The sequence below is a fragment of the Nilaparvata lugens genome, chromosome 9 (assembly GCF_014356525.2).
Source record: "Nilaparvata lugens isolate BPH chromosome 9, ASM1435652v1, whole genome shotgun sequence".
NCBI classification, from domain to species: domain Eukaryota; kingdom Metazoa; phylum Arthropoda; class Insecta; order Hemiptera; family Delphacidae; genus Nilaparvata; species Nilaparvata lugens.
The window spans coordinates 43466695-43482461 of record NC_052512.1 but is presented as its reverse complement, the minus strand read 5'-3'; the positions used below and the strand labels follow the sequence as shown (position 1 = coordinate 43482461).

At 35.7% G+C, this 15767-nt stretch overlaps 1 protein-coding gene across 3 annotated transcripts in view; it reads left to right on the top strand.

Moving 5' to 3' along the window:
- LOC111049938 (OTU domain-containing protein 7B) overlaps window positions 1-15767 on the top strand; it is a 43727-nt gene that overhangs the window by 18111 nt on the left and 9849 nt on the right. For all 3 annotated transcript variants that reach the window (XM_039435934.1, XM_039435933.1, XM_039435935.1), the window contains exons 6-7: window positions 8918-9050; window positions 15343-15496. In XM_039435934.1, coding sequence (XP_039291868.1) covers window positions 8918-9050; window positions 15343-15496 — 287 coding nt within the window. The remainder of the gene's footprint in view (window positions 1-8917; window positions 9051-15342; window positions 15497-15767) is intronic.

Below are 15767 nucleotides of genomic sequence, written 5' to 3'. Positions count from 1 at the left end.
TGCAGATTTGCCTAACGGCGGAAGGCCGGCTACTAGACTACATAACTACCCGTTCAAGAACATCTAATATTTTTGACAATGTATCGTTCAATAAGCAACAGATGCTCTTTTGTATCTTCTCAAAAGCAACCTGTTGCATCCGGAAAGATACACAAGGAGCTTAATGTATCTTTCCATAAGCAACAGATGCTCTTTTGTATCTTCTCAAAAGCAACGTGTTACATCCGGAAAGATACACAAGAAGCTTAATGTATCTTTCCATAAGCAACAGATGCTCTTTTGTATCTTCTCAAAAGCAACGTGTTACATCCGGAAAGATACACAGGAGCTTAATGTATCTTTCCATAAGCAACAGATGCTCTTTTGTATCTTCTCAAAAGCAACGTGTTACATCCGGAAAGATACACAAGGAGCTTAATGTATCTTTCCATAAGCAACAGATGCTCTTTTGTATCTTCTCAAAAGCAACGTGTTACATCCGGAAAGATACACAAGGAGCTTAATGTATCTTTCCATAAGCAACAGATGCTCTTTTGTATCTTCTCAAAAGCAACGTGTTGCATCCGGAAAGATACACAAGAAGATAAGCAACAGATGCTCTTTTGTATCTTCTCAAAAGCAACCTGTTGCATCCGGAAAGATACACAAGGAGCTTAATGTATCTTTCCATAAGCAACAGATGCTCTTTTGTATCTTCTCAAAAGCAACGTGTTACATCCGGAAAGATACACAAGAAGCTTAATGTATCTTTCCATAAGCACAGATGCTCTTTTGTATCTTCTCAAAAGCAACGTGTTACATCCGGAAAGATACACAAGGAGCTTAATGTATCTTTCCATAAGCAACAGATGCTCTTTTGTATCTTCTCAAAAGCAACGTGTTACATCCGGAAAGATACACAAGGAGCTTAATGTATCTTTCCATAAGCAACAGATGCTCTTTTGTATCTTCTCAAAAGCAACGTGTTACATCCGGAAAGATACACAAGGAGCTTAATGTATCTTTCCATAAGCAACAGATGCTCTTTTGTATCTTCTCAAAAGCAACGTGTTGCATCCGGAAAGATACACAAGAAGATAAGCAACAGATGCTCTTTTGTATCTTCTCAAAAGCAACGTGTTGCATCCGGAAAGATACACAAGAAGCTTGAATGTATCTTTCCATAAGCAACATATGCTCTTTTGTATCTTCTCAAAAGCAACGTGTTACATCCGGAAAGATACACAAGGAGCTTAATGTATCTTTCCATAAGCAACAGATGCTCTTTTGTATCTTCTCAAAAGCAACGTGTTACATCCGGAAAGATACACAAGGAGCTTAATGTATCTTTCCATAAGCAACAGATGCTCTTTTGTATCTTCTCAAAAGCAACCTGTTGCATCCGTAAAGATACACAAGAAGCTTGAATGTATCTTTCCATAAGCAACAGATGCTCTTTTGTATCTTCTCAAAAGCAACGTGTTACATCCGGAAAGATACACAAGGAGCTTAATGTATCTTTCCATAAGCAACAGATGCTCTTATGTATCTTCTCAAAAGCAACGTGTTGCATCCGGAAAGATACACGATGATCTTTTTCGAGTTACATCGTTTTAGAACAACCCAGCCTATCAGCTGCTGACATTCGTTCAACATGCTCTTTCCTTTGTTGGGTGACACGTTGCATCTTTCTCTCTCTCTCATTCATGAAGAATCTCTGTGTGTAGGGGGCTTCCTCCAGTGAGGTCCACGTTATAATGGCAGTGTTTGTTTAGCAATAGTATTGCTATCCTTGTCTATCATTCAACAAATCGGATAGCGCTATCTCATGAAATAATAGAGCTGCCCCTGGAGAGCTTTAAGAAGCGGGTCAAGTCATGGCTGGTCGCCAACCCGTTCTATTCCATTCATGAGTTTGATGAGTCTGTCCCAAGCACTATATAACCATAGAGAAACAATAGCGTAAGTAGATATCCCATGGTATAGGGCGTTTATGTCGCAATGTTTACTGTTATCTCAAGTCAATTACTGTTGATTATTGTAGATTTTTACTGTTTTGTTGGGAGTGTTAAGGTGCGTACAGACTTTCGCTCTGCTCCGCAACCGAACGTCACTCCAGCAGAGCGATTGATGATCGACCGGCGAGCAACAGTGGTTCGACCGGGGAACGCGAGAAGATCTAACATCTTCCGTAACGTTCATGATGGCTGCGTGGGCGGAGCGACTGTGGTTCGATGGTGGTACGAGGGCGGTACGAGGGAGGAGCGTGCTCGGTGCGGGTTGGAAGCGTGAATATGTGTACGCAGCTTAAGAGTGTATGAACGGCACAATATGAGAAACTACCAGCGTCACACAGCTTCACGGGAAAGAACTACGTGGACTATCAGCTTGAGATAACAGTAAAAGTTGCGACATAAACGCCCTATACCATGGAATATCTACTTACGCTATTGTTTCTCTATGCTATAACTAAGTAAATTGACTGTGTAAAGCATTGAGTAAAATTACTGTGATAATAGTTTCTATGGTTTTAGTTTGTCCACGATTTATTGTAAAAGTAGGTATAGATTAAAATTAGAATAGGCTGTATAGACTAATAATAAATTATATTTTATCAAGCAAGAAATTATATTTTCCTACAGTTACGTTGAAAAGTGGCCATTGCTGCACTGATTACAGAACGCAAAGAATCACTTTTCCGCTCTAGTGCGGGAAAAATTTTTCTGCACTCCAGATTTGCAACATGGCAACGCAAAATACTTAGTAGGTTATATGGAGCAACAGTGCAGCAAAATCAAAATGAAGTTGGTAACAGTGACTGCTGTGGCTGCTATAGTGAGCAGAGGTGCAACCAAGCACAACGCGCTAATTATTATTCATTATATATTATAACCAAGGACAACGAGGACTTTAGGATTTTAGGATTAAGGTTTTTATCAATAATAAAATTACACAGAAAAACATTTGATGCATTTCAGGCAATTTTACCCATAATTACCCACTTTTCATATTCAATGGTAACTGTAGGAAAAACTTAATGTGAAATACGTGCGCAAAGTTCCTCTGCTGCACTCAAGAAACCATTCCGCCCTCGCCTACGGCTCGGGCGTAAACGTTTCTTTCGGTGCAGCAAACTGACACTTTGCGCACTAGTTGCACAAATAACTATTTTGAAGAAAGAAATTATATTTTAAAGCAAGATATTATATTTTATTTATCAAATTGAAGTTTAGTAATTGTTTATTGATATTTCTGTATTATTATATTTTTTTTGTGAAAACCAAATAGCTTTGAAGCCTGCTCTGGCACTGCATGTTGTGTCTATTATCTTTATGTATTATTGTAATTCTGTTAGAAATTTTATTGTAATGACATGGCTTAGTGTATGTATTTTCTGGCTGTAATAAAATCATTGAATCTCTTTCTCGGTTTACTCTGTTGCCAGATCGTCTTCTAACAATGTAGAATTAATAATTCATTAACAAAATATTTAAACTTAATTATGAAATTATTGAAATATATAATTTCTTGCTTGATAAAATATAATTGATTATTTTAAACGAGAATGAACAGTTAATATTATATCAATAAACCTGTATCAGCCACCGTCTGTCCATAGAAGGCATTGACATGACAGAGGATCGGCAATGTTGATCTCCTATCTTTCTCCACTGCCATTATAACGTGGACCTCAATATAGTGTCTTTCATTTGATTTATTCTAACAATGATTTTATCGTATTCTGATTTATTCTGATTAATGCATTGTATTAACCCTTAGACTACCAAATAGGGTCTATGAAGCTTGCGTCAAATACCAAATAATCAATTTTACCATTGGGATGATATGTCCCAATACAAAAAACACTATAAAATGAATAAAATTCAGTAAATAGCTTTGCAATTTCAATTTCACATGTTATTATTGACATTATACTAGTAGTTCTGTGAACAGTAGACCTCACGCAGTATTCTCATCCATAAGTACCTGATGTCTATGATGTCCTATGTCCTGTGATTGGTAGAGAGTTAGTGGGGAGGATATTTTTAATATTCTTCCCAAAGAATGGACATTGATATGTCCAAAGCTCCGCCAATTTATGTAGATGCATAACAATATGATTATTATCTATAGTTATTATATTACAAATTGCTTTTTCATATCATATACAGTTCAATAGTTATTTTCTTAGTCTATATTATGTAAATTCATCTATAATTTTGCTGTATTGTAAGCTATTGTATATAAGTGTATAAGCCAGTATATATTGTAATCTACATAAATAAAGTACTCAATCAATCAATCAATCAATGTCAACTATTTTAAATGTTAACAAAATCAGTTCACGTTTGAATTTGTATTCCATAATTTATTAATATTTATGTTAATTTAAACAATGAATAGAATATATAATATTCAAGAATTTATATAATATTCATCCAGTTCCGTGATAATCTTTCAATCGAATGAAAATTAACTTTTTTCAATCAAAAATATTATAACTTCTTCAGCATTATTTAGTTCATTTGATTATTTTTAATCACCTATTGAATTAGTTTTTTCGAATGTGAGAATATTGATACTGATTGACACGCATAATAATACTATGACTGCAAAACAAAATATTGAAACCAAAGACCTTAAAGGTTGATTCAGACATATGGGACTGTGCTGCGTTGCGTTTGCGATGGGACTGCGGTCGTGTTGGGTCACAGAATAGATACAGAATGGAAACTTGTAATCAAACGCCTATCTTACCAATGCTTTTTACATGACCCCAATACTAAACACGTCACGTGACCTTGGGAAGTTCCAATCCTGGTCTTCTGATTGGCTCGTGGCAGTGAATGAGATCAATTGATCCGGATCATTAAAGTGATCCGAACCTACCATCAATACTATTACAATGCGGCGCTTCCTAACAAGATGGCGGATTTTGGCGTCAGGGTATAGCCAAGTTTCCGTACTGTACGTATACTGTGGTTGGGTCGCTATCATTCACACATAGGGGGGGACTGTGCTGCGGCCGTGCTGTTGCTGGTTTGCTCTGTATTACGTCATTCCACTGCAATCACTTCATTACTTCAGTCACAGAGATGGATTCCGACGAAGAGGATGTCATTATAGCGGTTGATGCGTTTATTGTATTACAAGAAGAAGAAGAAGAAGAAGAAGAAACAAAGAGGCCAAAATATTGGATGCACCAGTTGTGGAAAGCAAGAGATGAAGATTGATTGATTGATTGAGTACTTTATTTATGTAGATTACAATATATACTGGCTTATACACTTGTATACAATAGCTTACAATACAGCAAAGTTATAGATGAATTTACATAATATAGACTAAGAAAATAATTATTGAACTGTATATGATATGAAAAAGCAATTTGTAATATAATAACTATAGATAATAATCATATTGTTATGCATCTACATAAATTGGCGGAGCTTTGGACATATCAATGTCCATTCTTTGGGAAGAATATTAAAAATATCATCCCCACTAACTCTCTACCAAAACCGAAGACGGAGAATTCCACACAATATTTTCGCGTCTTAATAGCGACCCAGTGAAATTTTCCAAGTATTTTCGTATGAGTCTACCGAAGTGCGAGAACCTTTTGAAAATACTTGAGAATGATTTAACAAAACAGCACTCGAGGTGGAGGCGGCCAGTTTCTCCAGAAGAAAGGTTGGCATTGATATTAAAATTAAAATACCTGGGTTCAGGCAATTCACAACTGTCTATCAGCTCCAGCTGATTGGCTCCTTCGACAGTGAACTCTATTATTTTTCCAACATTGGAAACTATATGAAAGTGTATGGTTGTGGTTGCTAAAGAAATGCCAGAATCAACAGAGGAAATGCGGGGAAAAATAGCTGAAAAGTTTGGTTCAATATGGCAGTTCCTCAATTGTATAAGTGCAATTATTGATGGGAAGCATATTGAAATTCAAGCTCCAAAAATAGTGGGTCACTCTACTACAACTATAAAAATACATTTTCGGTTGTATAATTAGCGTTATATTAGCGTAATTTATAGTTTGGTTGACGCAAACTATAAATTCGTGATAATTGATGTTGGTGGTTATGGAAAATCTAGTCATGGTGGAATTCTATCAAAATCAATTCTCGGTAAACGTTTGGATGAAGATCGACAAAATATTTCAGGTCCTAGACAATTACCAAATTCAGTGGAAGCCTATCCATACGTGATTGTTGGTGATGAAGCATTTCCGAGCATGCCCGAGCCTGTACGGAAACAGCCGAAGCCGCTACGTCGACTCAGACAGGGCATGAGACCGTGGCCTTGAAGAGCTCTCTGAGAGAGCTCTCAAATGACACAGTCGCAGCACCAAAGCAGTCCCCCATGTGTGAATGACTCTAGGCTGTAGCCATGCATTTCAAATGGAGAGACCGCTTTGGCGAATCCATCTAGAATCGACTGGCCGCAGTCCCATCGCAAACGCAACGCAGCACAGTCCCACATGTCTGAATCAACCCGATTAGACCAAATTTATTGACAAAATGTTAATAACTCAATCCTTATAGATTATATTAGATTGAACATAACTTATCATACACATGATGAACAATATTTGTGTTTGTGAACACAATTTAATAGAATCTATAAGGATTAAGCTATTAATATTTTGTTAATAACTTTGGTGTAAACCCAGCTTAAAGATGCATACCTCTTCAAGGTATTTGAAACTATAGACCTTATACAAATACAGTAATAGACTGGCTTCTCCACACATCTGTGTAATCACTTGTCAGCTGATTTATGATGAATAATCCTATAGTCTGATTTTTACTCTAATATTGGCGTATGAAGGAAGCTCCGTTTTCCTTTTATATTATCCTTAAAATGCAAAATTTCCAAAAACCTTGTATATACGTCGACGCGCAATTAAAAAAAGAACATAACTGTCAAATTTCATGAAAATATATTACCGCGTTTCGCCGTAAATGCGCAACATATAAACATTTAAACATTAAGAGAAATGCCAAACCGTCGACTTGAATCTTAGACCACACTTCGTTCGGTCAATGAAGTTATTTACTTACTTTCAACTCAAAATGACACTGCAAATCACATTAGAACAGCTTCATTCAGCACAATACCGGCATCTGACACACATGCATGCATTGATTGATTGATTGAGTACTTTATTTATGTAGATTACAATATATACTGGCTTATACACTTATATACAATAGCTTGCAATACAGCGAAATTATAGATGAATTTACATAATATAGACTAAGAAAATAACTATTGAACTGTATATGATATGAAAAAGCAATTTGTAATATAATAACTATAGATAATTATATTGTTATGCATCTACATAAATTGGCGGAGCTTTGGACATATCAATGTCCATTCTTTGGGAAGAATATTAAAAATATGCATGAGAGCATATAACCACAATGTAACCTCAATTCACAATAATATGGCGATCAGATAGTTCTAAACAGCTGATGTATTTTAAAGAATAGACCCAAGACTACCGCTGGGATTCATGACTGTGTAGTTTAGATGATCTATTCACCCACTGGGATTCGATGAACTTCTATTGGGACATATTGTCCCAGTTGTGGTCTAAGGTTGGTCATTTCTGCTGGGACATATTGTCCCAGTTGTGGTCTGAGGTGGGTCATTTCTGCTGGGACATATTGTCCCAGTTGTTGTCTGAGGTTGGCCATTTCTGCTGGGACATATTGTCCCAGTTGTGGTCTGAGGTTGGTCATTTCTGCTGGGACATATTGTTCTGTTGGCTGGCAGTGTAAGGGTGTATTAATCGATGGATGAATAAAATATTTGTTTGCATCCTATATGATTTTAGTATTCGTTACAAGTGGAAATTGAGTGGAATATTGTTCTATCCCGATCATATTCATATGATTTGTAATTATATCAACGAACATGTCCATACCATATGTTAACATAGAACTATAATCTAGAGAGAGTACCTCTTCGAAACAGTTGTTAACTGGTAACTGAATTAATAATTCTGTCAGGTTGGCATTAAGTTGAGTTGACTTTGTGAGGTTGGCACCAAGTTGAAGATTGAAATGCATTTATCGCGGAAAAATTGATTGGGCACTGCTACTTCAATCAGAGCTATTCCTGGGAATATTAAATTACTAGCCGTCAGGCTCGCTTCGCTGGCCATATCCATACCTCGCTTCGCTCGCCTGCATTTTTCATCTCAGAATTTTTATCATATGTTAGGACGATCCAGTCGGGGGTCCAGACTAAACGTCTGGCTAGACGGATATGGCCAGCGAAGCGAGCCTGACGGCTAGTAATTTAATATTCCCAGGAATAGCTCTGATTGAAGTAGCAGTGCCCAATCAATTTTTCCGCTATAAATGCATTTCAATCTTCAACTTGGTGCCAACCTAACAAAGTCAACTCAACTTAATGCCAACCTGACAGAATTATTAATTTAGTTACCAGTTAACAACTGTTTCGAAGAGGTACTCTCTCTAGATTAGAGTTCTATTTTAACATATGGTATGGACATTTTTCAATTATAATTGAGAGAATAAGAAGAATATACTCATGCTAAAAGATGAACTTTAAACCCCTAAAAACCACCCTTAGAGTTAAAATATTCTCAAAAGATTTCTTAGTGCGCCTCTAAAGGGCCAACTGAACATACCTACCAAATTTGAACGTTTTTGGTCCGGTAGATTTTTAGTTCTGCGAGTGAGTGAGTCAGTCAGTCAGTCAGTGAGTGAGTGCCATTTCGCTTTCATATATATATATAGATAAATAAATAAATAAATATTTCTTATCAATTTATTATTAGTTCAAGCCATCTAAACTCAAAATGTATAGTTTCATGTTGACCATCAAGTTGGTGGTCAGATGAATTAGAGAATGAATGAATGAATTAATGAATGAATGGTGAATGTTTCAGTAACCAGAGTGGCTGTGGAGATATGTCGAACCTTGGAGGAGATATCTATGAAAGCCTAGAAGAAGTTCACGTACTTGCTTTGGCCCATGTACTCAAGAGGCCAATCATAGTAGTCGCCGACACATTCCTTAAGGTAACTGCTTTTCTGTCAATTGCATCATATTGTGTTGATACTGTATCATATTGTGTTGATACTGTATCATATTGTGTTGATACTGTATCATATTGTGTTGATACTGTATCATATTGTTTTAATGCTGTATCATATTGTGTTGATACTGTATCATATTGTGTTGATACTGTATCATATTGTGTTGATACTGTATCATATTGTGTTGATACTGTATCATATTGTGTTGATACTGTTTCATTTTTTTAGATTATTTTTTGTGTAGTTGAGAAGTTGATATTGTGGTAATTATCCATATCGAATGAAAAAGACTAAGAAATTGTCAAAAAACCACTGATTTATTGATAATTAGAAAGACCGGTTTCGGTTATTACACCATTGTCAATCTCTGATAAACTAAAACTAACAAGAGCAGCAGAATTTATACTAGTAGGCGAGTACTGCCATTGGTCAAGGGCATGAACGCCTGCCATTGGCCTAGCTAGACAGTCTCCTCCCACTCAACGGTGTGACAAAATGGCGGCTTAAGCAACAGAATTGCCATGATAATAAAATTTACTTTCAGTACAAAATAAGAACCTAGAAAACAAGTGTGAAAGATATTTTTAGATTATGTTGTAACACATTGTTTGGTCACGTACGTTTTTAAAAATTATTTTATTTGCAGTTTTTATAAACATGTAGGTGGAGGAAAAATGTTGTGTTTATCACGAGTGAAAAATGTTTTTTCACCCTCAGGAAAATTGTTACCCTCGGACTCGCCTCGGGCTTCAAACTTTCCCCTCAGGGAGAAAAAACAGCACTTTTCACTCTAGATATACAAATAACTATTTCAATATTGCCGATTAAGTAAATCTCTTAATAGTCACTAAATAATGTACAAAAAGGTTTACAATAGTTTGTTGAGGTCCATTAACAAATATGATAAGACTTTTCTTAATAAATTGGATATTATTTAACAGAGTGAAAATCCTTTCTATGACATTGAGGAATTCTTCGAGCATCCAGATATAATTATTTAGGGCCGGTTTCCGAGCTCGGGATTTAGCTGAGTTCTAGACTTTAAACAGCTGGAGTCAGAAAATTGGCTTTCCAAAACGGGGCGTAGTCGTAGTCATGTCACAGTCACATTTGATTAAATTTCAAAAAAACTATAGAAATTAAACACAACATAAAATAAAGAGGAAATAGTGTAAAGTTTCAGCTATTTTGAATTATTTAGAAATGTTATATTTCGTCAAGTAAAAACGTTTCCAATTATAGAAATGAGAAAATAAAAACTGCGACTACGTCCCGTTTTGGAATAGTTATTTGTGCAACTAGTGCGCAAAGTGACAGTTTGCTGCACCGAAAGAAACGTTTACGCCCGAGCCGTAGGCGAGGGCGGAATGGTTTCTTGAGTGCAGCAGAGGAACTTTGCGCACGTATTTCACATTAAGTTTTTCCTACAGTTACCATTGAATATGAAAAGTGGGTAATTATGGGTAAAATTGCCTGAAATGCATCAAATGTTTTTCTGTGTAATTTTATTATTGATAAAAACCTTAATTTATTGTCAAATTGAATAAAAATGTTGTCCTTGGTTATAATATATAATGAATAATAATTAGCGCGTTGTGCTTCGTTGCACCTCTGCTCACTATAGCAGCCACAGCAGTCACTGTTACCAACTTCATTTTGATTTTGCTGCACTGTTGCTCCATATAACCTACTAATTATTTTGCGTTGCCATGTTGCAAATCTGGAGTGCAGAAAAATTTTTGCCGCACTAGAGCGGAAAAGTGATTCTTTGCGTTCTGTAATCAGTGCAGCAATGGCCACTTTTCAACGTAACTGTAGGAAAAGCCAATTTTCTGACTCCAGCTGTTTAGTCTAGAACTTGGCTAAATCCCGAGTTCGGAAACCGGCCCTAAATAATTATCTGGGTGCTCGAAGAATTCCTCATTGTCATAGAAAGGATTTTCACTCTGTCAATAATATCCAATTTACTAGCAGGAACCCGTGCTTCGCAAGGATCTATTCTCAAACTTGATAATCTGAAAACTCGACGTAATGAAATTTTTAAGAATTGAAAATAGGCCTATATAACCATCCTTGGTTAATTAAGAATCTAGCCTATATGCAAAATTTCAAGTTAATTAGTCCAGTAGTTCAGACGTGATGATGCGTCAAACATAATTTTCCTATCCCGTACGTGTATAAGCCAACTCTTTATTTTATTATAGATATGGTTAACGACTGCAAGAGATAGGACTGTGGAACAGAATAGTTGTGAAACTATGATAGCGCCAGAAGTGTCTCAAACACAATAGTAGGTACTACATGAACTTTTTGAAAGTGATTTGAAAAAAAAATGTTGAAGCAACAGAACTGAAAGTTGTCAACCTTATCATTCTACCTCCATTTAGAGAGGTTTTTGTTTGAGCCGAATGATATCTTCTATCTTCCTTAGATATATATATATATATATATATATATATATATATATATATATATAAATGAATGTCTGTTTTTGTGTGTTTGTTCCCTATGACTTGAAAAATATTTGACATAACGGCATGAAACTTTGGGAATATGTTGTGTGAATATTGGGGATGGTTTCTGACCAGAACTTTTAATAGTGTGGCTAATAATGTTTATTTATTAATCCATTTAACATACCTATGTTTTCGAAATTGTCGACCTAGCGGCTACCGAAGAACGGAAAGATGATCATGATTCAAGATTATATTGAGATAATATGATTTAGCATAGCTAAAGTTACCAGCTGTAATAAACACGTCACCCTATGATAAATTGTGTAGGCTACTGGTATTACAACGGTAGTTTGGAGTTGAAGTATAGTTGATTGGTACCAGCTGTAGATAATGGTTCCTTAGAAGACCTATACAAATAATTATCACTCCCCTATCATTGAGTAACCGGAAAATGTTGGAAAAAAATTAATCACCTCATGGAAGAAAGTTGTTCGTATTGCATTCATTAATGGCAGAATAATTTTTTTTTAATTTAGCTTAGCTTATAATTCATCCTAAAATGGAAGATGGAAAGAATATGTAATTCTGTGTGATTCATCGTACATCGCATATTTCCTGGATCATCTATTAACAATCAACAACTATCAAAACATTGAATTCATCTTTGAAACACTGATTTATCCTATTTTTTTTTTAATTCAACACTTTACAGTTAGATATTACTACCAATTGATTGAGAATAATATGTTTTGGGAATAAAGAATGCTGCATGACTAAGCACATAGGAAGTCCGTATTCAGATGTAAATGAAAATATTGATTGTCAGATAAATTTCATGATTCACCAAATAAAGTGAAGTGTGACATGAGATACATTGACTTTTTGGCGGTACGAAGTTCCCAGGTAAGCTAGTTGTAAATAAAGCTTTATTATTAATAGTCAACGCTGAAAAAAGACAGGCTCAATCACCAGGAATACTATAAATTCTATGAAGAACAATATGAATAACCATTTAGATCAAATATAAGAAATTACTCACATCTCTCATTAACTCGTACTTTTTGTTCACAAAATATTAATACAAAATATAAATAAGTTATATTGAATGAACTCACGGCTAGTACTCAAAATTGTCTTTTTCTGGCCGTGCTACAAATAAATGTAGGTTTATGTTTGACACCTTTTCTTTGTAATCTTGTTGTCTATTGAGAAATTTTTCAATGTGATTTTTGTTTGCAATAAAATTTGAATTTGAAAAAAGAATTATCAACAAACTCCTAACCAAAGAAAATCTCTGTGCTCTGTTCTAATCGGAATGTATGAGACTCCATATACAGCTGATAGAAGGCGCAAACCGAACTGGCCAACAATGGAACAAACACGTGGCAAGCTCGCGCTTTCGATTCACACGGAAAATTAAATTCGATCAGCTGATTGATAAAATTATTTTAAGATTTCCAATGATTACAACATATGTTAGAATATCATGTGTCAATTATCTCAGTTCCATATAGCATTCACCTTACCATGTTCATAACCTTACTAAATATAGGATCCTTTTTCATCCTTTGAAACCCTTAAGGTGCGTACAGACTGTCGCTCTGCTCCGCAACCGAACGTCACTCCAGCAGAGCGATTGATGATCGACCGGGGAGCAACAGTGGTTCGACCGGGGAACGCGAGAAGATCTACCATCTTCCGTAACGTTCATGATGGGTGCGTGGGCGGTCCGACTGTGGTTCGATGGTGGTACGAAGGCGGTACTAGGGCGGTACGAGGGAGGAGCGTGCTCGGTGCGGGTTGGAAGCACGAATATGTGTACGCAGCTTTAGAGGCAAAATATCTCAAAATCCGTTCTTAGTGCGCGTCTAGCATGATTGAAGAATATTTGTGCAGAATTTTAAGTCTGTAGGCCATTTAGTTTGAGCTGTAGTGTGATTTTACATGAAAATTTCAAAAAATGCCCTCTCCTGGACCCCTCTCTGCTCCTGGTCGGAATTTTTCTACAGAGATCTATTTTTTCGTAGCTGAACAAAAAAGTTCCTCATGACTTTGCTGTGCAATGAGCGGTTAAAAAGTAAAAATTTTTTGGGGGGGCCAGCTCCCTCAGGGGGGAAAATTTCTGAAAATCCTTTCTTAGTGGATGTTTTGAGGCTATCATAAACAATTGTGCAAAATTTCAAGTTTGTAGGCTCAGTAGTTTGGGCTGTGGTGTGATTTCAGTCTGTCGGGGCTTAGCCTTTTATAGATATAGAGATTAAGAAAAGTCTTATTATCATATTTGTTAATGGACCTCAACAAACTATTGTAAACTTTTTTGTACATTATACAGTGACTATTAAGAGATTGACTTAATCTGCAATATTTGAAAATTCATTTCACCCCTATTTGTTATTATCATGTTTGAGTATTAGAAATGCTGATCTGGTATAGGTGTCATATTTGTTGTTTCAATCAATTCTGTTATTTAATTCCAAATGTTATTGTCTGTCCTGGTGTTAATTTTCATTGTTTTATTTCATTTTAATGTTTAAATTCTATGTATATATTATGTTTTTATTCACCTCAGCTTCAGACTAAGGACTATGCTCCGTTTTCATGACTTTGTCAATACATGTATAATTGTGAACGACAATAAAAAACATTTGGTTTGATACACAACACCATAATTTGATACAAAACTTCCAAACTGTGAATGAATTCCACAAACCATGGAGTATCTTCTTGTGTTATCTTTTCTCTAATATGGTATCACAATATGATACAGTATCCTCTCAACTTGATACACAACACCATAATTTGATACGAAACTTCCAAACTTTGAATGAATTCTACAAACCATGGCATATTATCTTCTTATGCTATCTTTTCTCTAAGATTCTAATGAATGAAAAATCAAGTCACAATATGATACAGTATCATCTAAACTTGATACACAACACCATAATTTGATACGAAACTTCCAAACTTTGAATGAATTCTACAAACCATGGCATATTATCTTCTTATGCTATCTTTTCTCTAAGATTCTAATGAATGAAAAATCAAGTCACAATATGATACAGTATCATCTCAACTTGATACACAACTTCATAATTTGATACAAAACTTCTAAACTTTGAATGAATTCTACAAACCGTGGAATATCTTCTTGTGCTATCTTTTCTCTAAGATTCTAATGAATGAAAAATCAAGTCACAATATGATACAGTATCATCTCAACTTGATACACAACACCATAATTTGATACGAAACTTCCAAACGTTGAATGAATTCTACAAACCATGGCATATTATCTTCTTATGCTATCTTTTCTCTAAGATTCTAATGAATGAAAAATCAAGTCACAATATGATACAGTATCATCTCAACTTGATACACAACACCATAATTTGATACGAAACTTCCAAACGTTGAATGAATTCTACAAACCATGGCATATTATCTTCTTATGCTATCTTTTCTCTAAGATTCTAATGAATGAAAAATCAAGTCACAATATGATACAGTATCATCTCAACTTGATACACAACACCATAATTTGATACGAAACTTCCAAACTTAGAATGAATTCTACAAACCATGGCATATTATCTTCTTATGCTATCTTTTCTCTAAGATTCTAATGAATGAAAAATCAAGTCACAATATGATACAGTATCATCTAAACTTGATACACAACACCATAATTTGATACGAAACTTCCAAACGTTGAATGAATTCTACAAACCATGGCATATTATCTTCTTATGCTATCTTTTCTGTATGATTTACTGAATTGAAAATGTTTGACTGTTATTTGTTTGTTTGTTTGTCAGGACATGAACGGTGAACCTTTGGCGCCGATCCCGTTTGGAGGCATCTATCTGCCAATGGAGTGCCCCCCCGGGGAGTGTCACCGCTCCCCCCTCATGCTGGCCTATGACGGGGGGCATTTCTCGGCTCTAGTTGCTATGGATACCAAACAACATGGTCAGTCGAATATATTTATTTATTTTTCCTACAGTTACGTTGAAAAGTGGCCATTGCTGCACTGATTACAGAACGCAAAGAATCACTTTTCCGCTCTAGTGCGGGAAAAATTTTTCTGCACTCCAGATGTGCAACATGGCAACGCAAAATACTTAGTAGGTTATATGGAGCAACAGTGCAGCAAAATCAAAATGAAGTTGGTAACAGTGACTGCTGTGGCTGCTATAGTGAGCAGAGGTGCAACCAAGCACAACGCGCTAATTATTATTCA